General features: G+C 28.0%; 1 protein-coding gene across 1 annotated transcript; it reads left to right on the top strand.

The window, feature by feature from the left end:
* Positions 1 to 17,696: 17,696 nt before the first annotated feature.
* LOC149542382 (cyclin-dependent kinase B1-1-like) lies at positions 17,697 to 18,758 on the top strand. Its single transcript, XM_089795723.1, has one exon. The coding sequence runs from the start codon at positions 17,697 to 17,699 to the stop codon at positions 18,756 to 18,758; it is 1,062 nt and encodes a 353-aa protein (XP_089651849.1).
* The last annotated feature ends 9,033 nt before the right edge of the window (positions 18,759 to 27,791 follow it).

The raw sequence follows: 27,791 nt of genomic DNA, 5'->3' as shown, positions 1-27,791 counted from the left end.
ATACTTATGGTTTTCTTTCTTAATTAACATATTTAGTAGCCACATCCACTGAAGATGTATTTTATAAAAATAAATTAATTTTTTATTGTTCTCTTCTTCATGAAGGTTACATAGATCAATGGGGAAATACAACTCCCAATACAAGTAATTAGAAGAAGTAAAATCATGAAACTGGAGACAAGCATGAAATATATACATAACATTTACCTAAAATAGTGTAAATACATGTCACATTCTTCAATGATTAGGATTGTATTGTGACCTTTATTTGAACAATGATTGTGAAAGACTTCTTTCATCATTGAGGGAACCCATCCACTTTTGTAGATGTGTCATGCATGAAATTTTTTGCATCTCTCATCTGCATTATTTCCATTTCCTCAACATATTCAATTGGAAATATTATGTTCTCCACAAATTTAATTAAATTATTGCACGAATCTTTGATTATTTGTCAACATTTGTCAAACTCGGTATCAAAGAAATCATTTGAGGCTACTAAAGTAGTCAAGCTAGTATCAATAATGTTTGATTCTTCATTCAAGGCATCCATAACTCAAATATTAACTTACAAACTTATAAACAAACATCAACATATAGAAATAATTAGAATAAAAAAGTATTAAAAATTAACATGATTTGTTTCAAATGAATTTAATATTTAAAATAAGATAAATAAAATCAAATCTATTTTGAATGAAATATTTAGATTGTAATGTTTGAAATATGGTGGCATTGTCTTCCACTTTTCAAACATTACACACATAAATATTATAAACATATTTTTTTATGAAAAATATTTAAATAAAACACATATGTACTCTAATTAAATAATGACAAAATAAAAATTAAATATATGATTTGTCTATTTTAAATAAATTATTAATTTAAAAAAATATAAATTTCATTGGTATGGCGATATTTTCATCCACATTAATGATTACATTTAATTATGAAACATGAAAATATAATTTTTATGAAACATGCAAATGTAATAATACTATGAAACATATAAATCTAAAACATGCAAGCCAAAACCATTTCAAAATATGCAAATCTAAAACTAATATGAAACATGAAAATCTAAAACTAATTTGAAACATGTACATAAAAACCATGCAAATAAAAATATTATCAAATATTTAAATAAAATAGATTTTCAATGAATTTCTAAATCTAAAACAAACATGCAAGGGTAAACTATTATATGCAAATCTAAATAATTTTGAATGCAATTCTAAATCAAAATGAAACTAATTTAAATTGAAATTGAAATCTAAATCAAAGCAGAATATTATAACTAATTTTGAAACTAAATGTACATCTAAATCTAAATGTAAAACTAAATTAATTTTTTTTAAAAGTAGAAATCTCACCTACAAAAATATTGCTCCAAAACTTCATTCTACTTCTCCAATTATGTCGAGCTCTTCCTCCCTCCAAAAAGAGAATGAAAATGAAATGAGGAGCCTTTTTTAGTAACTTGTGAGAGGCTCCTCATACTCCCAATGGTTGTCTCTTCACATTCCACAAATTTGTTTCAAATTCCACCACTCCCCACAAAAAATAAGCATGAATGTGCATACAAAAATACATTTTAAAAAAAAATGTTTAATATTTAAATTTTTAATGAAATTATTACAACCCTTTTTTGGGCCCTTCTTTTCAGTCCTATTTTTTCGGGTTGTATTTCACTTCGTATTATTTCGGCCACCTATTATTTTTGGAATGCTCTATTATTTAATAATAAAATATTTAAATAAAATATAAATTTCATTGATATGATGACATTGTCATCCATATTAACGATAAAATTTATTTATGAAAAATGAAAATACAAATTTTATGAAACATCTATATGTAAAACTATTATGAAACATACAAATCTAAAACATGCAAAACAAAACCATTTCGAAATATGCAAATCTAAAACTAATATAAAACATTCAAATCTAAAACTAATTTGAAACATGTACATTAAAATCATACAAATGAAAAGTATTATCAAGTATATAAATCAAAAAGATTTTGAATGCAATTCTAAATCTAAATAAAACTAATTGAAATCTAAATCAAAGTAGAATATTATATCTGATTTTGAAACTAATCTACATCTAAATCTAAATATATTACTAAATCTAAATCTAAATGCAAAACTGAAAATAAATAAATAAATAAATAAAACACCTGCCAAAAAATTACTCCAAAACTTCAATCAACTCCTTTTCAAAGACTTCAATCTACTCCTCCAATAATCTCCACCTCTTCCCCCCTCTAAAAATACAAAGTGAAAATAAAATGAGGAGCATTTTTTATAGCTTGTGAGAGGCTCCTCATATCCCCCAATGGATGTCTCTTCACATTCCATGAATTTTTTCCAAATTCCACTACTCCCAACAAAAAATAAGCATGAATGTGCATGCAAAAATATATTTAAAACTAGCTTATATATACCTATATATATTACGCCAAGAGTAATCATTCTTGAAGCACCTACTTTCATCAATATCATCTGAAAAAATAACCATGGAATTTAATCAAAATAGGTACCTCCAGAATGACTATTTTCGGCATAACACACACACACACACACACACACACACACACACACACACACACACACACACACACACACACACACACGTGTGTGTGTGTGTGCGCGTGTGTGCGCGCGCTAGTGGCAATCACGATGCAACAAGAAAAGTATTTTTAATTTTTTCTATTTTTGATAAGCTTAGTATCAAACTATTTGATAAGTAGGAGATAATTTCCATAGCAAGTCAAATTGTGATATTGCTATCAAGATTTAATTGTTTGATTTTGAGTCAAACTCATTGACCCATGTTTCATGAGTAGTTGAATCAAACTATTTATTTATTTTTAAATATAGTTGTATAAAGTTACTATAAAAAATTTCTATTGTTTATTTATTGACTGATTGATTTATTATGATTCTATTGTTTAGAGGCTATATGATAAATGTGATTAGGGCTTCACTTTAGATTAGGGTTTAGGTTATGTTTAAGGTTAGAGTTTACACCATGAATATCATTAAGGTTAGAGTTAGGATTAGTGTTTTGATTCAAGCTTTAGGGTTAGGGTTAATGTGAGGATTATGATTAGAGTAATATTTAAGAGTAAGGATTAACATCATGATTATTATTTCTAGGAAGGTCATTAAGAGAACTTTTAGTTAGGATTGGGATAATTAAATATACTCTAACCCTAAATCTAACCCTAACCCCAATTCTATTTCCAACTTTAACTCTAACTCTAACTTGAACCCTAACTCTAACTCTAATTCTGACCCTAATACTTATTCTATTTCTCTAAGCCTTAATTATTAATGTTTTGATTTGTATGAGTTCATGGTTAGGATAAGCTTTTACATCATAATTAGTTTTGCTATTATGTTTAGGGTTTTGATCAAGTTTAGGATAAAGTATTACATTTAACAATGTGACTATTCTTAGGGTCGGGTTTTCATATTTGGGTCATGATGTTATTAAAATTATAGTTATGATTAGATAGAGGGTTTAGTAGTTGCAATAGGGTTGAATATTAAGGTGGAGGTTTTAGTATTAAGATTATGGTTAGGATGACAATTAGGGTTATGATTAAAGTTCTAGTAAAGATTGGGATTTGCAGTATGGTTAGGGTTGGGGTTAGAGGGTTAGCATTCAAGTTTATTGTTCAAATTAGATTTTAGTTTTGTTTTATAAGAGAATTTTTTTATGGTTAAGTTCAGTGTGTTGATAAGGGTAAATCAAATAATAATGGTTTAAGGTAAGGGTTAGGTTATGGGTTGGTGATATATATTTATGTTGAGGGCCATTTTGACTCTAGAGAAATGTATAACTTTGTGGCTAAGTTTAGGATTATATTTTATGTTACGATTAGAGATTGGGTAAGGGTTAGGGTTGTGTTTTAGGGACATGGTTAGAATAATAGTTAGTTGTAGGGCCTACATGAGGTTAGTTAGTAATAGTTATAATTAGGATTATACTTGAGACCTTTAGAATTAGGTTTAGGGTTATGTTCACAATTAGGACTTACATAATGTTTGGGTCCATGGTTTGGCTTATAGCTAGGAAGCACTTTATTATTAGGGTTAAATTTATGGTGATTATTATGGTCATGGCTATAATGTAGGAATATAGTTTAGATTTATGTTGGGGTTTACACCATGGTTAGATTTAGGGTTTACATTTGGATTATGGTTTAAGGTTAGGATTATTATCATATGTACCTAATTAGTGTTAAATTTTATGATTGATGGTTTAGATTAGGGTGCAAGTCAAGGTTAGGATTGCAATATTACTTACAGTTAGGATTATGGTTAAGGTTTAGTGTTAGGGTTGAGTATATACCTATAGTTAGGGTTTACATAATGGTTAAGTCTAGGGTTTTGATATGGATGCAAAAGAGGGTTATGGTAAAGATTATGGTAGTGTTATAGTTTATAATTTTATTAGATTTAAGGTTTTTTTTATGGTTAAGCTTAGGATTACTATCATGATTATGATAAATGTTAGGATCATGATTATGATTAGGGTTTACCTAGGGTTATGGTTATGGTTGGAATTATGTTAAGGTTAAGGATATTTATTATGGTTATATTGTTTAAAGACAATATAATAGATGGGGTTAGGGTTATGGTTTAAAGATCATATTTAAGGTTAGGATTTACACCATGAATTTCATGAGGGTCAGAGTTAGGATTTTTTTTAGGAGTAGTGCTTTGATTTGGATTTTAGGGTTATGGTTAAGGTTAGGTTTATTATTAGAGTAATAATTTTGGCTTAGGATTAACATCATGAGTAGGGGTAAGCTTGCGATTAAGATAGTGGTTTTGGTTATGTCTGCAATTATATCATTTTTAAGGATAATGATATTGTTAGTGTTAGGTTGAAGAATATGGTCAAGGTTAGGGTTAGGATTATGATTACCTAAGCTATATCATAGTTAGGAATAAGGTTAAATTTTGGGTATGGTTATAGTTAGTCCTAGGGTTTAGGATTTAGGTTAGAATAATGATTAGGCTATTCTCTTATAGCATCATTAGGGTTAATTTTTTAAGGTTTGATGTATAATTATATACTCTTGTATTTGTGTCCTTCTTGTATTCGTTTCCTATGTTGTAATAAAATTTGAGAATCTGGGCTATGATTATAACTAATGTAAAGGTTAGAGTTATGTTTGAAAGTAAGGTTAGAGTTAGAGGTAGGTTTAGGGGTAGAAATTTGGGTAGAAGTAAACTTAAGGATGGATATTGAAATAAGGATAGGATTCTTATGTAACATAGAATTTGGGTTAGAGATTTAGTGTCAAATTAATTCGATTTAACCAATACAAAGAAATTTTAATTTGATTTAGCTTTATTGAATAATCATATCCTAATTATTTTGGAAGGTAGTGAAGAGCTTATCATACTCCTAAATCTATGATTAGGGTTTACCTAGGGTTTTGGTTATGATTAGAATAATGTTTAGGTTTACAATATTTATTATGATTCTATTATATAAAGGATATATAATATATGGGATTATTTTTATGGTTTAGGTTATGTTTAAGATTAGGATTTACACCATTAAAATCATTAGGGTTAGAGTAAGGATTATTTGTAGGATTAGTATTTTGATTTAGACATTAGGGATAGTGTTATTGTTAGGATTCATATGATTAGAGTATGTTTTTAAGGTTCAAATTAACATCATGATTAGGGTGAAGCTTATGATTAACATAATTGTTTTGGTTATGTCTCTAGTTATATCATTGTTAAGGATAATGATAGGGTTAGTGTTAGGTTGAAGAGTAGGTTCAAGGTTAGGGTTAGGATTATGATTAGAGCCATATCATAGTTAGTATCAAGGATAAGTTTTTGGTATGGTTATGGTTAGTGCTAGGGTTTAGGATTTAGGTTAGAATTATGGTTATTATGTTATATTATATCATCATTTGGATTAGTTTTTTAGGGTTTAAGGTATAATTATATGTTATTGTATTCTTGTCCTATGTTGTAATATAATTTGAGAAAGTTGGTCATGATTATGATTAATGTTAAAACTAGGGTTAGGTTTGAAAGTAAGGTTGGAGTTATAGGTAAGTATAGTGGTAGAAATTAGGGTAGGCCTAAAGTTAGGGATGCATATTCAAATTAGGGTTATTATATGACATAGAAATTGTGTTAGAGACCAAGTTGCAAATTAATTTGAGTAAGGCTAGAGTTAGAGGTAGGTTTAGTGGTAGAAATTTGGGTAGAAGCAAACTTAAGGATGGATATTGAAATAAGGACATGATTTTTATGTGACATAGAATTTGGGTTAGAGATTTAGTGTCAAAATTAATTCGATTTAACCAATAAAAACAAATTTTAATTCAATTTAGCTTTATTGAATAACCCTATCCTAATTATTTTGGAAGGTGGTGAAGAGCTTATCATACTTTAAATAGAAATTATTAGGGTTTACCTAGGGTTACAATTATGATTAGAATAATGTTTAGGTTTAGGATATTTATTATGATTCTATTGTATAAAGGGTATATAATAGATGGGTTAGTGTTAGGGTTTAGGTTATGTTTAAGATTATGATTTACACCATTAAGATTATTAGGGTTAGAGTTAGGATTATTTGTAGGATTAGTATTTTGATTTGGGCATTAGGGATAGTGTTACAATTAGGATTATGATTAGAGTAAGTTTTTAGGGGTCAAATTAACATCATGATTGGGGTTGAGCTTATAATTAACATAATTGTTTTGGTTATGTCTGTAGTTATATCACTGTTAAGGATAATGATAAGGCTATTTTTAGGTTGAAGAGTAGGGTCAAGGTTAGGGTTAGGATTATGATTAGAGCCATATCATAGTTAGTATGAAGGTTAAGTTTTTGATATGGGGTTTGGAATTAAGGTTGGAGTTAGAGGTAAGTTTAGTGGTAGAAATTGGGGTAGGTGTATAGTTAGGGATGCATATTGAAATAAGGATAGGGTTATTATATGAGATAGAAATTGGGTTAGAGATGATAACTTATGAGTGTCTCATATAGCATGTCTTGGGTTTGAGATTGTTTAAACTTAACACATCATAATAATTAATAATAACAAGCAATAATTGATCTAGGCTTCGGCCCAATAAAAAATAAAGTATGATATTTTTATTAATTTTCATCCTAATCTTAATTAGGTCATAAACCTAATTTTAATCTTTATTTGAGCAGTGCCAAATAATATAATATTTTTCAATTTTAAAAGAATCAACAATAAATTTTATAAAAGATTTAAAACTAAGATTCTAATATGAATAGAACCATTCTAATTTTCTTAGCAACCATTTTATTTTATTTTTCCTCTTTGCATGAGAATGATTTAAAATTATTAAATTTAACTATTTAAAAAAAAAATTCTAAATGAATCATTAATAAATTTTTATTATTAGAAGATAGACTATCTTTTGTTTGGAAAGGTAATTAAAACTAATCTAAATATTTACTAATCTATTTTATTTTTTCCTTTCTATTTTTTTTTTTCTTTTGAAAAGTCAATTTTTAAATCTAATCTAATAGGAATAGAATGTTTCTAATTATTTTTAATAACATTTGTATTTTATTTTTCTTTTGAAAAGCCAATTTTTAAAACTAAAATCTAATAGTAATGGAATGTTTCTAATTGTTTTTAATAACATTTCTATTATATTTGTAACTTTTTAAAATTTTAAATTAAAAGCAAATACTAATTTTGTAATTTTTTAATAAATCATTTACATGATAAATTATAAGAAAAATCTAGATTATTTATGAAACATTTCTATTCTATTTTTTTCTCCATACAAATTATTTTAAATTATCTAATAAAAATATTTTTAAATAATTAAAAAATAAAATAAAATGTTAACATTATTGTAAAAATGATCACACTATTGATATATTAAAAATTGAATGGTGATGTTTTTTTAATTTTATTTTAATGTCTTAATTAATTTTTTATTCCAACTTTCTCAACACCTTTGCACATTCTCAAACCTCTTCATCCCTTTCACACTATACTTAAACATGCTGAAATTTTATGGTATCCCAAAATTTATGAAGAAAATATCTTGGGTATGCTTCAAAGTCTAGAGACCTTAGTTATAAAATTAATTTAAATTGAATCGTTTTTATGAATGCCAAATGAAATTTTCTACTTTAAACTATTTTTAAAAAATAAATTTCATAATTTCCACCAAATTTATTTTCTATTCTATTTGTTAATAATTGATTGCCAAATAATATGTGGTTTTTAACATTTTTGTGAGTCCCCATTGTATATACCTCTTTGTATATTTAAGTTTTTAGACTAAAAATATAATTAAAAACATTATTTAAAATAGAGATTTGACTTTTCTAATTATAAAATAAATATAAAATTAAAATTAAAATTATTTGAAATAAGTAATTGTAAAAATAACTTATAAATGAAAGTAAATATTAATTTATAATTATAATTGTAATAAAATATTATTGAATTTTAATAAAAATAAATAATCTCCATATTAATTATATTCAGACATGTATCGATCTAATGCAATCATTATTAGGGCATACTTCCAATATGTATCTTATATATTTTAATCCAATATGAACAAGGAAGCATTTTCCTATTGTCCTATGTTTTCACTCCACTGGGATGTTTTCACCTAATGCACTCTTTTGAGAAGTTTTGCCAAACCATTTATGAACATTTGTTAATTTTGTCTTTTTGTATTTCCATTATTACTATAGATGTACTACAAATGCTTCTATATTTGACAGATTGCGTATGGTGGTAATTTTCAAAATTATTTATCTTTATTGTTTGAACTAGATGAGATAATTATTATATTTATTTAGAGAAATGTTAATTGCATAAATCATTTGAGAGTTATATTATAATTAGAATAATAAATGTTTATTTCACAAATATTAGGCCCTACAGTGGCAGTTGTTAAATCTAGAAAATGAATTATGAAATTACTTAAAATTGTTTAAAACTTAAATTTTCAAATCATATATAGGGTATTCAAAGATGCACTATGAACTAATGAGGCCACAAATGGGGGACCTCATCCCCATTGAATTTGAACTTTAATGGCAAGGATAACAACTTAACAACTTAACCATCACAACATGCCACTATTGGAAAATCTTAAATTTTAAAGTTTTTATAAATAAAAATATTTAGTATATTCTAAAATTGGTTATCTTACTAATGCTGATAGCATTCTACAATGATAGAAAGGGGGAGGAGTGGGATGTTGTGAGCATATTAATGTTAACATATATTATGAACAAATTATATTTTAAAAATAACTGGTATAGATATCTTAAATAAATCTATCTAAAGAAATGTCAATAGATATCCACTACAAAATCATTGTAATTTAATTTAGCCGATAGGCTATTTGTGGGAACTTTGTTCTTGGAAATTAAATTTTTACAGAAAATTTGAAAGAGTTTGGTTGGAAAATTGAAAATCCTTCCCATTAATTATTTACCAGCCAGTTTTTATCTCCCTCCACTCTTGTTTTGATATTTATTAGTTGTTATTTCCTTTTTATTTTTTATTTACTAGTAGTCACATGCTTTTGTACATGCAATGAGTGCATTGATAGGAGATGAGATTTAAGAGAAAAATGAAGAATGAATATTAAATAATGTAAATATAAGTTTTTAAAAAAAAATACAAAAATAAAAAAGTTGAAGATTAAAACATAGATATCAAATTTACAATATTTAGGAAATTTGAATATTGCTTAAGAAACGTGTTCAATAATTTCAAGATTTTAAAATTAAATTAAACTTATCAAATATTAAAAAAATAATCATTTAAAAAAAAACCCATCAAAACAATTATTACAAAAAATTAATAAGAGATACAAAAAAATAATATGAAAAATAAAGCCATCTCTAAAAAATATTCTATTGACTAAATAAATTATAGAAACTGAAAAAACAATACTTAAAGAAAAAATTAAACTAATATAAAAAATTATTTAAATTAATTTAAAAACTAAAACCTAAATCAATTTAAAAAATCAAAAGTTTAGTAAATAGATATCAGAACATAATCTAATGTGCATATAACAAGTAATTATTTTTTAAATAAATTAGGAAAAAAACAACATTTAAAAGTGGATATTTAAAATATAATCTTATGTGAACAAATTAGATTATTAATAATTTTTAATTTAAATAACATAATATTTACTAAAATATTTTAAATAGATTAATAAATATTATTTATTTAAATTAAATTTATCAAATATGAAAAAATCCATCAAAAAATCTATTATGAAAAATTAATAAGAGAAATACAAATAAATAATATGTGTAACAAATATTCTATTGACTAAATAAATTACAGAAACTTTAAAATAATATTTAAAAATAATTTAAATAATTTAAAAACTAAAATCTAAATATATTTAAAAAATCAAAAGTTAACTAATAGATCACAACATGAGTAAAACACAAATTTTAGAATTCATAGCGCATAGATAAAGATTCAATCATAATAGAAAGAACAATCACAACACATAGAGGGGGATTCAAATTTATTGAGGTAGTACCTAGTCACTTCAATTCCCCTCTTCTATTGGTATTTAGTGTATGTGATGTACTTACTAAAAATAGTGTGAATAATTAAAAATGACCAATAAATTATTCAATTAAGTTCTTGAAATGTTATTGAGAATTGATTTTTTAAAATCAAAATTAATGGAAAACAAAAGGATAAAACCATTTGTGAAAAGGACAATAAAAAAGAATCAAATTGCATGTTATTAGTGAAAGTAGGTATCTAGGATGATCTAGAGTGTAAGGATTCAAAAAGGCTACATGTAAGAAGTTGTGAGAACTTTAGAAAGCTTGTTTAATTCTTTTCTTTTCCACTTTTGCATTCCATAATTTTATTGGAAGGTTCTTTGTATATGTAATCTTTGTGTTCAACTAATTACATTAGGCAATGCTTGACAAGAAATTTACAAAATTAGAAACTTTCATGTAGTTTAAAATATTGATTAAAAAATTTTAAATTTAGTTTCAATATATTATATTTTTTTAAAGTGGAGGATTCTCATTGTAAAGTATATATTGTATTTTATTCTAAGTGGAGAATTCTCATTGTATAGGAAAGAAATTGTCTTCATATATAACAAAATGTAATCTAAATAGAGTGGTAAAGAATGGAACAAATAAATTTATAGCACCTATAAATTTTATTATGAAAAAAATGAAAAAAATAGTAATAATAATAATAATCTAACTAGTATGAGAACCTAAATTTAAGCTTGAGTCTTAATTAATTAGTGCATCCTAATTAGGAAAAAAAAAAAAATTCTCATTATATTATAGAAACAATAATAATAATAATGTAACTAGTGGTGTAGAAACCAAGAGAAAAGATAAATTTAATCTGGAATCCACCTTAATTAGAAGAAACAAAGGGTTGTCACTAGTATTTTTAAAAATTTTAATAGGAACGTGGTGTATTTCTATTTTGAAAATCTAAAAATAACATTTAACAACTAGTGGAAGGAGAAAAAGGGGGTGGGAAGGGAAGGCTAGGGACAATAAATACTGAGGGTGTGGACCATAAATGCCTAGCCCTCTCCACTCTTGTTTTGCAATTTGAACAAGAAAAAAAGGGCACATTGAGGACTAAAGGAATGGTGGCTCTAGTGAAGTTGTTAGTTTTGTGTATGTGTTTGTGTGCATCCGCAAAGGCCACAGGCACCTACTATGCTATTAGAGATGAATAGAGGTGGGACTTTGGTGTAGATTATACCACCTGGGCTTCCACCAAAACATTTCACGTGGGCGACACCGTGGGTAAATTTATCTTTGAACTCTTCTCCTCTTCCTTGCCAATAGTAATAGTAATAGTAATAATAAGAGGTTTATTGAATCAATTGAAATAGTGTTCGACTACTGAGGTGAATGACATAACATCTTGGAGGTTGAGAAGCAGGCGTATGAATTGTACGACACAAGTAATCCAATAGAGGAGTTTCGAGGGGATAATAATAAAAATTCACTTACTAGCGCGGGGACAAGGTATTTCATTTGTGGAGTTCCTGCTCAATGCAATGTAGGAATGAAGTTGGAAGTCACCATTTCACATGGTACTCATGTCCCTAAACACAATAGCGTGCAAACTGCTCCAACCGGTAATTTTACTTGCACATCCATGCCTCCTTCAAGTGACACTACACAGCCACAGTAGCAGCCTACCTACGTAGGACATGTGTTACAAATTAAGAATGTGCTACCTCCACATCATTCCATTCTTTTATTCTTCCACCCTCTGGCTTTTCTTTCTCCTTCCTCTTCTCCTTCTTTTCTCTCTTTTATTCTTATCTCTTCTTCTCCTCCTCCTCCTCACCTTGAAACTCTTTAGAACTCTTTCACTCCCTATTGCACCAGATTTTAAATTCTAATGTAGGAACACCCACTCTGTACTTATCTATTTTTCTTATATTTCTTTATATCAATTACCCTCAATATTTCTTTATATCAATTACCCTCAATAATGATATCAATCACAGTCTCTTGCATCAAGAATATAATGAGTAATTAAATTGACATTACCTCTCACTTGTTCACTACCAGATTTTGCAAATCAAGTCTTCTTAAATGATAAGTGTGTTCTTATTATTTCTACTTTGATTCTGATAGAGACATTTTTTATTCTACTGTATGTGCAACAACCTGTACATCCATAGGCCAAATCAATCCAATTTCACTAATGTCTCGATTTACTTAAATGATTTTAATTTTAAGATACTTCATTATAATTTGTTTTCCCTATATTATATAAGTTTGTATTTTAAGTAAAAATTTAATTTTTATTTTAAGAATATAATTTAATTTTTAAAAAAAAAATTAAGTAAGAGATAAATATATAATAATTTTATTATACTTTAAAATATTTGTTTAAAATAAATTTTCTATATGTCTTCTATAAATTTATATAAATTAATTTATCATTTTTTATTCGACTCTAATGTAAATTTAATATTTTTTTAGCATAATTTAAATGAAAATTTTGAATAATATAAGATTATAATTTAAATATTCACTTTTAACTTTTTATTTCTTTATTTATTTATTTAAAAAACAAGTACTTGTGATCTGTATGTTAGATTATGTTGTGATCTTTATTTATTTAATTTTTAATTTTTTAAATTGATTTAGGTTTTAGTTTTTAAATTACTTTAAATTATTTTTTATATTAGTTTAGATTTTTCTTTAAATATTATTTTTTCAATTTCTATAATTTATTTAGTCAATAGAATATTTGTTAGAGATGTTGCTATTTTTCATTTTTTTTTTTGTATTTCTCTTATTAATTTTTGATGATAAAATTTTTTATGGTTTTTTTTAATTTTAATTTTTTTTTTTCATATTTGATAAATTGAATTTAATTGTGAAATATTTAAATTATTGAACACATTTCTTAACAAATATTAAAATTTCCTAAATATTGTAAATTTTATATCTAAGTTTTAATCTTCAACTTTTTTATGTTTGTATTTTCATTTTAAAAAAACTTATATTTACATTATTTAATGTTCATTCTACATTTTTCTTTTGAATCTCATCTCCTATTGCCTCGTTTCATGTACAAAAAGCATGCAACTGCTAGTTTACTACATCTAAAATTATTAATATTTCTTTTATTTGCATTTATTTAGTTTTTTTACAAACTTAAGCTTTTTATTTTAATTTCTAATTTATATCTCCAAATATTATAATTTAAACAAATATTTTATATGATATTTATTAAATTATTTTTAAAAGTATATTCTATTTATAATAAGATTTAAACTTTTGACATATAGATAGTTGTCAAATTTAATCTAGAAGAATACAAGTTAACATTAACATGCTCACACCATCCCACTCCACCCATTCTGCTATTTTAGAAATTAAATTTTAATCTCATTCCACCCATTCTGCCATTGTAGAAATTAAATTTTAATCATTTTATAATAGATATTATCCACATTTCTTTAGATAGATTTATTTAAGATATCTATACTAGTTTAATAATTTATTCCAACTTAATCTTATACAATTAAGTCACACAATTATCTTTCTAAGGACAAAAAAAATGATTAGAAACTTTTATTAAATTAAACTAAATATTTTTAATTGCAAAATATATTTTTTACTTAGAAAAACCATTCACATGTCTAGACATTTTTAGTTAAAAAGATAATTTTACATGCATGACTAAAGTTCAACATCATCTTTGATATGCCTATATTCTAAACTCACTCTTCAACTTGCTGGTCCATTCAACTTTAATTAAAATTATATGAAATAAATAATTTCAAACATAATTTATCATTAATTTATAATAATTTCTAATTTATATCTCCAACTATTATAATTTAAACAAATATTTTATATGATATTTATTAAATTATTTTTAAAATTCTATTCTATTTATAATGATATTTAAACTTTTGACGTATAGATAGTTGTCAAATTTAATCTAGAAGAATACAATTTAACATTAACATGCTCACACCATCCCACTCCACCCATTCTGCCATTGTAGAAATTAAATTTTAATCATTTTATAATAGATATTATCCACATTTCTTTAGATAGATTTATTTAAGATATCTATACTAGTTTAATAATTTATTCCAACTTAATCTTATACAATTAAGTCACACAATTATCTTTCTAAGGACAAAAAAAATGATTAGAAACTTTTATTAAATTAAACTAAATATTTTTAATTGAAAAATATATTTTTTACTTAGAAAAACCATTCACATGTCTAGACATTTTTAGTTAAAAAGATAATTTTACGTGCATGACTAAAGTTCAACATCATCTTTGATATACCTATATTCTAAACTCACTCTTCAACTTGCTGGTCCATTCAACTTTAATTAAAATTATATGAAATAAATAATTTCAAACATAATTTATCATTAATTTATAATAATTTCTAATTTATATCTCCAACTATTATAATTTAAAAAAATATTTAATATGATATTTATTAAATTATTTTTAAAATTCTATTCTATTTATAATGATATTTAAACTTTTGACATATAGATAGTTGTCAAATTTAATCTAGAAGAATACAATTTAACATTAACATGCTCACACCATCCCACTCCACCCATTCTGCCATTGTAGAAATTAAATTTTAATCATTTTATAATAGATATTATCCACATTTCTTTAGATAGATTTATTTAAGATATCTATACTAGTTTAATAATTTATTCCAACTTAATCTTATACAATTAAGTCACACAATTATCTTTCTAAGGACAAAAAAAATGATTAGAAACTTTTATTAAATTAAACTAAATATTTTAAATTGAAAAATATATTTTTTACTTAGAAAAACCATTCACATGTCTAGACATTTTTAGTTAAAAAGATAATTTTACATGCATGACTAAAGTTCAACATCATCTTTGATATACCTATATTCTAAACTCACTCTTCAACTTGCTGGTCCATTCAACTTTAATTAAAATTATATGAAATAAATAATTTCAAACATAATTTATCATTAATTTATAATAATTTCTAATTTATATCTCCAACTATTATAATTTAAACAAATATTTTATATGATATTTATTAAATTATTTTTAAAATTCTATTCTATTTATAATGATATTTAAACTTTTGACATATAGATAGTTGTCAAATTTAATCTAGAAGAATACAAGTTAACATTAACATGCTCACACCATCCCACTCCACCCATTCTGCCATTGTAGAAATTAAATTTTAATCATTTTATAATAGATATTATCCACATTTCTTTAGATAGATTTATTTAAGATATCTATACTAGTTTAATAATTTATTCCAACTTAATCTTATACAATTAAGTCACACAATTATCTTTCTAAGGACAAAAAAAATGATTAGAAACTTTTATTAAATTAAACTAAATATTTTAAATTGAAAAATATATTTTTTACTTAGAAAAACCATTCACATGTCTAGACATTTTTAGTTAAAAAGATAATTTTACATGCATGACTAAAGTTCAACATCATCTTTGATATACCTATATTCTAAACTCACTCTTCAACTTGCTGGTCCATTCAACTTTAATTAAAATTATATGAAATAAATAATTTCAAACATAATTTATCATTAATTTATAATAATTTCTAATTTATATCTCCAACTATTATAATTTAAACAAATATTTTATATGATATTTATTAAATTATTTTTAAAATTCTATTCTATTTATAATGATATTTAAACTTTTGACATATAGATAGTTGTCAAATTTAATCTAGAAGAATACAAGTTAACATTAACATGCTCACACCATCCCACTCCACCCATTCTGCCATTGTAGAAATTAAATTTTAATCATTTTATAATAGATATTATCCACATTTCTTTAGATAGATTTATTTAAGATATCTATACTATTTTAGTAATTTATTCCAACTTAATCTTATACAATTAAGCCACACAATTATCTTTCTAAGAAATAAAATGTGATTAGAAACTTCTATTAAATTAAACTAAATATTTTTAATTGAAAAAGATATTTTTAACTAAAAAAAAACCTTCATATTTATGAGACATTTTTAGTTAAAAGATAATTTTACATGCATGACTAAAGTTCAACATCATCTTTGATATACCTATATTCTAAACTCACTCTTCAACTTGCTGGTCCATTCAACTAATTAAAATTATATGAAATAAATAATTTCAAACATAATTTATCATTAATTTCTAATAATTTCTAATTTATATCTCCAAATATTATAATTTAAACAAATATTTTATATGATATTTATTAAATTATTTTAAAAATTCTATTCTATTTATAATGATATTTAAACTTTTGACATATAGATAGTTGTCAAATTTAATCTAGAAGAATACAAGTTAACATTAACATGCTCACACCATCCCACTCCACCCATTCTCCCATTGTAGAAATTAAATTTTAATCATTTTATAATAGATATTATCCACATTTCCAACTTAATCTTAAACAATTAAGTCACACAATTATCTTTCTAAGAAATAAAATGTGATTAGAAACTTCTACTAAATTAAACTAAATATTTTTAATTGAAAAAGATATTTTTAACTTAAAAAAACCCTTCATATTTATGAAACATTTTTAGTTAAAAGATAATTTTACATGCATGACTGAAGTTCAACATCATCTTTGATATACCTATATTCTAAACTCACTCTTTAGCTTGCTGGTCCATTCAACTTTAATTAAAATTATATGAAATAAATAATTTCAAACATAATTTATCATTAATTTATAATTACATTACTTTCAATAAAAACATAAAATAATCACTATATTGAAAATAAATAAATAATAACTTATCACTCTCTTTTTAAGAAAATTAAAATCTGAAGATCACAATTTCTATTTTTATTATCTAAATCATATTTTGGTTTGTTAGGTTTCTGTTATTAGAACATGCACAATATTTATAAATAAATAAATAAATCTTTACATAGTTTGACAAAAATTTTAATATAGTTTTAGACCAAGTGTTAAAGAAGCAGAAAACATCTTTTGAAAAAGCGTGCTGTAGTATAAAACCTTTCATTTCAGCGTATTTCAAATTGACTGGAGAAAATAAATTGAAGGGAAAATTTGAAGAATTATCTGATGAGCCAGAGCAGATACATGTTGGGGAACTATTTGGGCCGTGGTGCGTATGGAGTCATAGCAGAGGCTCTGGATTTCAACAAGGGAGGTACCGTGGCCATCAAAATATCTCTGTGCATTGATGTCACATTTGAGGAGAGCGAGATACTGAGGCTCTTATCTCCCAGCCCGTATGTGGTGCAGATTCTTGGATGTGGCAAGGCAAAAATAGTGCACGGTTGTTTTCTCAGGGTAACCAACACCCTCAATAATGGTGATGATTCGGGTGTGGCTCATGCAAATGAAATAGCTTACATTGCTATGGAGTTGATGGATACAGACCCACTCTCATTCATCAAGAAAACTATTCATGGAGGATCATATCCATATCATGATAACTGGTATACTTGGTTGTATTTGAGGAACACTAATAATAATAGAACTGACTTGGTGAAAGGGCTAATGTGGGAGCTGTGCTATGGAGTGGCCTACTGCCATGACATGGACGTTGCACACAGAGATCTCAAGCCTAATAATTGCCTTCTCTCCATTAACAAGGCAGGAGGCATCACAATTAAGCTCGCAGACTTTGGATTGGCAAAGATGGTGAAGGATAAAAAGAATGGTGTGATAGAAAGAAATGGGGAAGAATACGTGTCCTTGTGGTACAGAGCTCCTGAGTTATTAATGGAACAAGAAGCATATAATTGCTTTGCAATCGACATCTGGGCACTGGGATGCATTTTTGCAGAGATGGTGATTGGAGAACCCCTGTTTTGTGGGCATTCTCTAGAGGAGAAGCTAAGTATTGTATTTCAGCACGTGGGAGGTTCTGCATGGGAGATGATGGACACAGACTGGGATGCTTTATCAGATTTGAACTATACAGAAATCTCATGTGTGCAGCTATTGAGCAATACTTTGGGATGTGGCGGCTGGAGGTTTGGTTTGCAGAATTGGCTTGAAAGTACGGTTGAAAAGATGGGATGCTCAAAAGGCATGGATTTGCTCTTGAAGATGCTGGAGGTGGATCCCAGCAGAAGATTAACAGCAAATCAATGCCTTGAACATCCTTATTTCTCCCATTTCCACGGTTTTTAATTTTTTGGAGTGCAACACCAATGTGAGCTCAACAGGCTATGAGACTTCTTGCCTGCAATCTATGGTTATTTAATTTATTATGACATGCCTGCTTGCCTCTGGGTATTCCAATTGTGGGTTTTGGATAAGAAATTTTCTTTGTTTGATAACATGGGTGAAATGAAAAGCTCGTCACTTTATGATACTAATATTCTATAGAATTCCAGTATCAAGCAATCTCTATTTTGTAAGAGCAATTTATGAGTTTATGATTGTCAAGACATTCTTTTCCATCTATGTATAATTAGAAATGTGCGAAAGGGTGTTTCAAGAAAGTGTATAAACAACTTTCAAGTATTCTAATTATAATTAGAATCAGCCATAGATTCCATTGTTTAGTTTCTCCAGCTTTTACGAACATTTAGGTTTTAACGAGTATGGTCTACGATAGAAGAAAAATAAATTAATAGTTAAGTTGAAATCTAAATTTAGTGTTAGAGCTTTGAAGCTTTATTAGACTCACTTTGCAGCCAGTCTTAAACATCACACACTAGGAAGAAATTAAGTTTGGAAAAGTAAGTCAAACTTTGACTATTTAACACTTTTACTCTAGAAATGAAGCCTTAGTGTGTGATGTTTAAGCCGTTCGCACTTGTGCATATATACAAACAAGTATTTCATATTAAAGTTCTTTGGAAAAAATATGAGAATTTTGGTCTAGAGGAAGATACATGTTTCTCTATATTCTTTAACAAATTCTTGTTCAAGGCAGCTTCAAGATGTACTTTTAGTCTTTCATAAAAAGTGAAAATAAAAATAACAGTCAAAATTAAAATTATTTATTGTATATTAATACTTTTATATTCCACAGCGATAATTTAGATGACTTCGCAAGTTAGCAACCAAAACAATTATGTAAGTCATACATATGAAATAATATGAACTAAGATGAAATTTAAAATTTAGTTTTTCCTATAAAAGGGTTTAAATTAGCAAAATAACAAATATTAAAATCTACCTGAAAATAATTCATGACAGGAGAACATATCTTATGAATGTGGCTTTCAGACAAAATAACTAAACAACTAACTGAATGAAAAATTTCTTGATGTCTGATTATCCTAATGTTAGAGAGTCAATAATGACAATTGCAATTGCATGTCATCTTCTGAACCTCGAAGTAATGGCTTTTGATCTAATTTTAATCTCAAAATTAATGCCTCTTTTGAATCTTTTGATTCTATGACATGAGATGAAAAGAATTTAAATAAGCATTTCATGCTACATTTACTAAACAAATATATTAAATCTATTCATTGACCAAATCCACCATTTAATAGAAAGAATGAAGTACATTAAAAAAAAACAAATGTATGAAAAAGGGTTTTCTGATTGTGGTGGTATTATCAAGGATTTGGTTTGACAGCCTAAAATGGGTGTTTTATATCATATTGAGATGAATTTTTCCAAGTCATGGGTGAATTAATCTGTGAAACAAATGTAAAGAAAACAACAAGTCATATAATTGAAAAGCTAGAATATTTTCAATTGTTATACTACCATTGAGTGTACATCGGGACGCTTGTAGTAGTTTTTAATTTTCAGGCCATGCTTAATTTATATTAAATTTTTTAAACTTAAAAAAATAATATTTCAACTTTAAAAAGATCATTTCACATACATAAATCATTTCTAATTAAAAAAAGATAATTTTACATCCATGAGTGTATGATCCCAGTTCTTAACTTTTTGCATGCCTTGTATTCCAAAGTTTTACATCTCTCATACATTAATTAAAATAAAAATAAAATAAAATAAAATATCTTATGATTTTTTTTAACAAAAGTAAAATGTGAAGATTAGAATCACCATTTTTATCTAAATTGCATCTTTGATTAGTTAAGATTTGTTTAAATAAGAGATTTTACTTCTAGAATTACAAAATAAATATAAAATAAATAAATAAAATATAATTTCAATATAAAGAAATATTTGAAACCAATATCATGACCATAAATTATAAAAAAGAATTATATAAAGATCATTTAATTTATAAAAGACATTTCAATTAAAAAAACCATTTCACATACATGAACCATTTCTATTCAACAAAGACAATTTCACATGGATGAAAGTAGACTCAAGTTAACTATTATATTTTCACAAGTCTATTGTCTTAACTCAATCTTTAACTTGCCGTTCTCATTCAGATCGACAAAGCTTTAATTTAAATTAAATTGAATAAATAATTTTAAAAATAACTTGTCAATGAAAATGCAGATTAATTTATAATTATTCAACAAGTTATTGTAAATCAACATGCAAGCATAACTCATAAAAGATCAACACATAACATAGTGATTTACATGGAAACCCAATTTGGGAAAAACTACCAGTAACATGCTACTCAATTATCACTCTTCTAAAGTGATGCCCTATGAAAGGCCTACCTTGTTAAAGGCTACAACATACTGTTAAATGTGAACTTGTTAGAGGATTTAACCACCCTGTTAGAAGTGAGCTTGGTTAGAGAACTTTAGAACATTCACTTGGAATGCCACCCTATTAAAGGATTTAAAAATGGTTGTTACACCAACCTAAGTCCATAGTATTTTCCTTCTATCCTAACTGATACAATTGGTAGAGAGTAACAATTAGGGATTTTGACTTGATTATAGCATACAACTCAACTTGTAGATCTCAGATCACTCTTTAGCTCTTTACATTTCCTAGCCTTCAATCTCTGCAACTCTATCAGCTTGCCTTCCTTTCAAGCTTTTTCTCCTTGAGTCTCCATGCTCAATGTACTAGTGCAATCATCTCTTCTTGACCACTTGTAGAAGCAGAGTCTCCCTACTCTGTTCTTCTCCTAGATTCCTTCTCCTTGACACCCTTCTAATCACTTCGCAATTTGGCACTTCACCATCAACAGCATTTGCTTCCTGGTTTATGACTCCTTAAATAGAAGTCATGGAGTTCCTTTCCCACTTGATTCTTCCATTCTTTAATTTCAATTTGTATGGATTAGGTAGGATTCATTGTATATAACCCATATTTTGTTTTCTTTAGAAACTTCTTGAATAATCCTTTGAATTCGCCCAAAAATGGTTTACATAGAATTCTCTGCCACCAGCGCATCATCCTTATCCTACAACTAGTTCACAAAATTCAAGATAACAACTATGTCATCTCAGATTTGGCAAATCTTCGTCATTTACAATAATGCAACAGCTTGGCACTATTGAAATACTAGTGCTTGACACATACTGTGTTACTTGGCACCAACTATGTTTTTACTGATGCTCAGCACCTAAAGTTCACTTGGTACCAACTAAGATTTTCTAAAGCTCAGCACCTAATACTTTTTTTAGCACTTGAACTTCACTCGACACCTGAAGATCACTCGGCACACACTAGATTTTCCTTTTGCTTGACTTCAACTAGCTTGATTGGCACCCACTAATGAACTTAGTTTAGGTTTTGCAGTCAACGTTATTACAACTTATACTTCTAATGTTTCTAAGTGTGACCAACCTTTGTATCTTTGAGTATGTTATCAATACATCATTTAACCATTGTCTTAACTGATCCTTGTACTTCATTACAACATCATAATTCAACCTCTCCCTTAGGTGTTCTTGTTACATCTTGTTGGTCAAATCCTCTTCATCAATCAACTAAGTGATAATACTTGGATCATATAAGAAAATGTCATTTTTATAAATAGTAGGTTTGACATCAATGACAAAACAAAGATTAAAAACATTCTTTTAACAAAAAACTTCCTTCTTTGCAACAATCTCCCTCTTTGATCTTCAATCATGAGCTTTTCAATCAAATTTCCAACACTTAGCTTAGTTTCCTTCTAGTTTTGTTGTGTTTCTTAGCTTAGTTTCCTTCTAGTTTTTTTGGGTGCCTTAGCTTAGTTTCCTTCTAGATTTTTTATGTGTCTTAGTTTATGTTTTTGTTCCTTCTTGTTAGTTTTAGTGTGAAACCAGAGATAGCTAAATTCATTTTGAATCCCTCACAATCTAAATCCCCAATCAAAGCTAGTCGTTACTCATGTATGGTCCACATAATCATGGTAATAGTTGATTATATATTTCTTAAAGAGGTGATCTCTTATTGAAGTCTCATTGTAAATCTTAACTCTTTCAGTGTTCCTTGTTTTTAAGCCTCCCTGTTGAACAAATCGGTGAAATTGAGCATTGAACATGTTGTTCAAGGTTCAAGGTTCATAGGTTCATTAGGAATCTTGGTCAAGTTATGAAAATAAGTCATATTTGGATACTAATGCTCATCATTCAATTTGAACTTGAACCTTGCACATGTTGTTCAAGGTTCAAGGTTGATGGGTCTATTTTTGTGTTTGGTCTAGTCATGAGCATAGCCTCCAATATATCATGACTATTGAACTTGAACATTGAACTAATTGATCATGCCCACTTGGTTATAAAGATTTATGCCTCTGATGCCATGTATCTTAGGGGATAGCTTACAAACATTGGAATATTACTAAATCTATGGAAAGGATTCACATTAATGAGAAGTTAAGAGTAATAATGAAGCAATATGTCATGGCATATTCAGAACTTGGGTGGATTGTTAATGATTGTAACTCCTATCTTTTCATCCATCCACATGCTTTAAGCCCAAGTCTTATTTTTTAAATGAAGTCTTCCTTATTTACATTCCCCCTACTATTTTGGCTTTGGTAGAACTATTTTGTCTCATTTGGTGTACATGGTGATAACTTAAGTCTTTGTTCTATAACCTACATGTGCTTAACTCGATGAGTCTCTAAACTTTAATTTTTCAAGAATCTTTTCCTTTTGTATTTCTTGAGAAGTTGTAAATTCTTCTTTAGCATTGTCCTTCAATTTTAATTTTTTCATGGCCACTCCCTTCCACCTGAAACTACCTAAAAAGGCTAGAGAGTTAGTTATTAGTAGTATATTTCTCAATATGGAGGACACTTTCCTTGCGAAGGAAGATATGAGCAATTTTTTGGCTAGGTTTGAAACCCAAAACACAATTTCATCTCATAGAAGGTTACAGATAGTGGTTTGTTGCAAGCATCCACATTCTTGGAAGCTTTTTCCTATCCTAAGTTAGTTTTAGCATGTAGGGATAGATACGATGTTGTTGAAAAATGCATTTGTGCCCTTAATGGTGATGTTCTAGTATATGTGAGTCAAGTAGTTGTTATGGGTGCTCTAAGAATTCTTCCATGTGAGGTATATGAAGACTGGACCATCAATTTCTCCTATGCCCAATTCTCTACAAGTGTCACAAATTTTAACAACAACATTGCTAAAAGTTGGCTTGTCAAGTCTAAAAAATAAGGTTCTTGTCTTGCAAAACCATTGACTAGAGAGCATATGATCCCTAAAATCAAGGATGTCATCACATTGCTTAATAGGCTAAAGGGAAATCCACATGTCTTCCAGTGCAAAAACTAGATGTATTTCTTCATTCAAACTATTTTAGAGGAAAATAAATGCATTAATTGGGCTAATATAATAGCAACTAGGTTGTAAGAAGAACTATCCCATGCTTCTGGAGCCTATGCTTTTTACATGACCTCCAACTTGTTCTACATCCTAGCTTGTCATAAATAATGGAAAGGTCTACCACACTCAAACTAGAACTTGAGTATGCCCATTTATGAATATTACCCTCTCTTGTAGAAGAACAAAAACTTGGATGGGTTCAAAATAGTTCAAGACACATTTTTAGCCAAAATGGAGTTTCAATTGCAAGGAAAATAAAACATGAGGTACATGGAAGAAGCCACCTACTTGATTTATCTCTATGGAAGTTACTTCACCTTGTTTCCTTGATTCACCTATCTCAAAATTGGAGGCTATGAATGTAAACCACTGAGGTTGCCCCAACATTGTCTAGATCATTTTTTATTAATTGAAGTATAAAGATAGTCGGTAGAAGTGGAAAAAAAATTATAAGGCAATGAAAGGTTCAGGGTACACATTTTCTATTAATCTTGGACATTATAAATACAAAACTATTCAAGATACCCTCAAACTCAAAGTCAAGATCAAATCCCTAAGCTTACTAACTTACCCTGCTAGACCCAATTTTGGCAGTCAGGAATTTGCTATGAAGTACTCTGAAGTAGCTTCTTCTACTCCACACACTCCCCACTTAAAAAAAAATTGGACAAATTGTCAAGATGACTTTGAAGTAAAAAAGAAGTTTTAGTCTAGGCTAACTCTACCATAGATTGAATATTTCAATCTTCCTTTAGATGTCTTAGGGGTGACTGAAGAGAATGATGAAGAGATCATTGACTATTCCTACATTGAGAAGATAGAATCTTATCCCTTACCAAAGATTGACTGGACTAAGCCAAAGGAAGATGACCTACAAATAGGAACCCAACTTGTCTTGGCTAGAATAGAGAAATGGCTAATGTTCAAGAGGTGGTCAAGATCAATGACCTATAGTGTTTAAAGGATTCATGATAGTTCAAGTTCACCCTTGGTTATTATTAGTTCTAATAAGGTTTTTGATTTACCCATTGTAGGAAAGTGAAAGTTAGCTAAACTTGAACCTCATGTTCAAGGTTCAATTGATCTCCCTACCTTTTTCAAGTGGACCAGATCTCACAATAGGAGGAAGCAAGAATAAGTGAAGAATGTGAGTGTTCCTCTAAACAAGTCTGCAATGGTCGAACTTGAAATAGTAGATGAGTGAGAAGAAATAGGGGAATCTCTCATTAACAAGATGGAATAGGGGTGTCAAAAAACTATGGAAGGTACCACTACTCTGAGTACAATGGTACTTAGTTCATCACCTTTATTATAGACACCTACCGCTAAGGACAATCATCTGGTACTTACCTGGTTTGAGCTATCAATGAGCAAGAAGAGAAGCCTAGTACCACCAAATCTCCCTATGGGAGAAATGATGAATAAGTGCCTTGGGAAGACCCCTAATACCAAAATGCCAAAGATCAAGACTATGTTGAACATTGAGGATGAAATAGGTTAGTGGATTGTAGAGGTTATGAAGCCAACAGTTGGGAAAATCATAGAGGAAATACAACCTCAGGACTATGTAGTGGAGAACACCATCCTTGGTCCTACCTCAAGAGCCACTGATATGAAAATATGGAAGGTGGCAAATAATAGGATCTCTCAGAAGATATGGAAGGATCAAAGAGATAAGCAAGAATTAAAGCAATCAATGTAGAAGATGGCTGAATATATTTATGAGCTATAGATCCCACATGCAGAAGCCTTGCCCATTGCTATTTCATATATTGATGTAGAGTCTCCCTTGAATCAAGTCTTCCTCAAATAGGTTAAGAGAGACCACACAATTTTCCAAGCCTATGGTGAATGGTTGAGCATTGTTCACACTCAGGAAATCCATTATTTCTCTCATTTTTCCATAACTAGTTCCAAAGTAGATAAGTTGACAAAAACCTTGGAGTCAAATATGAATTCTTGGAACTCTGAGAAGATTAGGTGGGATGAATACATCATCAATATTTTTGAAGTACAAGAATATGGCATAGAAAAATTCAAAAATGAAGTCCCTAGAGCTAAGTCAATTTTGATTTTCTATTCATTGCTCATGCCAATTTGGAGTGGAGAAACATAGAGGTGGAACAGGAGTTAGAGGATTGTCATGAGTTTCTTTAAGAGGTTGGGTGTCTAAAGGAGATCTTGCATACTAACATAAAATGTATTGATGTCAAAACCATGGGAAACGAGGATAGAAATGAAAATCCCCCTAAAGAAGTGGAGATGTCCTTTTTCTCCACTATCAAACTACTATAGGAAAAGAATGAGGTTTTAGTTCATGATCTAACCATTGTCACCAAAGCAGACTCAATCATGATCCTTTGTATTGATCACCTAGATTTTCAAGATAAAATGTTGGATCATATTGGCTAAATCATGAAGATGTGGAAGCTTAGACTAGAACAACTAGGTGTCCCATAGCAAAAGGAGTTGGTTAGTTTTCTAGCAGCACACAAAGTCTAGAAAGAAGGTGGTGGTAACTATTCTGACACCCAGGATCCTCATACCAATACTAATAACATAGTTGGAGCCTAAAGGAGAAGTGAGGAGTTACTTGCATCATTTTTCTCTTATTTTAGTTAATTATGTTCTAAAATTATATGTTGGAAAATGTTTGAACTTCCATATGGGAGTTACATTTTGATGGAATTTAGAAACCCCTGCATGGCTATATATGTAATATTTTAAGAAATCTTAAGGGTCAACTCTCTACACATAACATAGTACCTTTTTTTTAGTACGTAGTTATATTCCTTTGTTAATGAACAATAAAGTTAATGATAATGGATATCGATCATATGGTTGTTTCTACAACATCTATCTAATAATCATGTGGTTATCTTGTTGGTTAATTGAATTTGTATGAGATTCATGGCCATGTCGATGTTATTTCATTGATTCTTCTATTACTATTCTCTTTTTGTTTGATTTAGCAAGCTTGATACTAGTTCTGAAATTCTAAAATGGTATGTTGTATGGCACATAGATGATAGTGATTATACAAATCTATAACATTCTATTATAGCTATGAAAGGATTTTTATGTCTTTCCTTAAGTTCTTTATGGTTAACAAAATGACAATTATAATTCATTCATAATAAGAGTTGTATTGCAAAATCATTTTAGGAGAGAGCTATGCCTTTGAACAAAGAGAGTCTTTGTAGTTATCAAGACTCATTTGTTGTGAAATTTAGTTTTTCTTGTGAATTAAACATAAATAGTTGGGAAGAAAAAACTATTCACTAACACTATCGGTGTTCTCTTTCTAAGTGTAGTTATTCTTGCTAGAGTGTGTTATTTTTTTGAATGCATATTCATGAATAATAATGAAGGCAATGATTTTATAGTGTTGTTATGATTGTACGACCTTTTAGTTTTAGTGTTTGTCTCAGGTTAAAGAATTTTTCTGACGTAACGAATTGGAGAAAAGATCACCTATTGTTCTTGCATAGCATCTTGTCTCACATGAGCACACTTTATGTGGCCTTGTGATTTGATGAAA

This window comes from Cupressus sempervirens, chromosome 8 (genome assembly GCF_028749045.1).
Source record: "Cupressus sempervirens isolate cs-2001-9-10 chromosome 8, ASM2874904v1, whole genome shotgun sequence".
Classification (NCBI taxonomy): Eukaryota; Viridiplantae; Streptophyta; class Pinopsida; order Cupressales; family Cupressaceae; genus Cupressus; species Cupressus sempervirens.
Note: the sequence above shows the minus strand (reverse complement) of the source record. Positions and strands in the feature narration are given on the sequence as shown.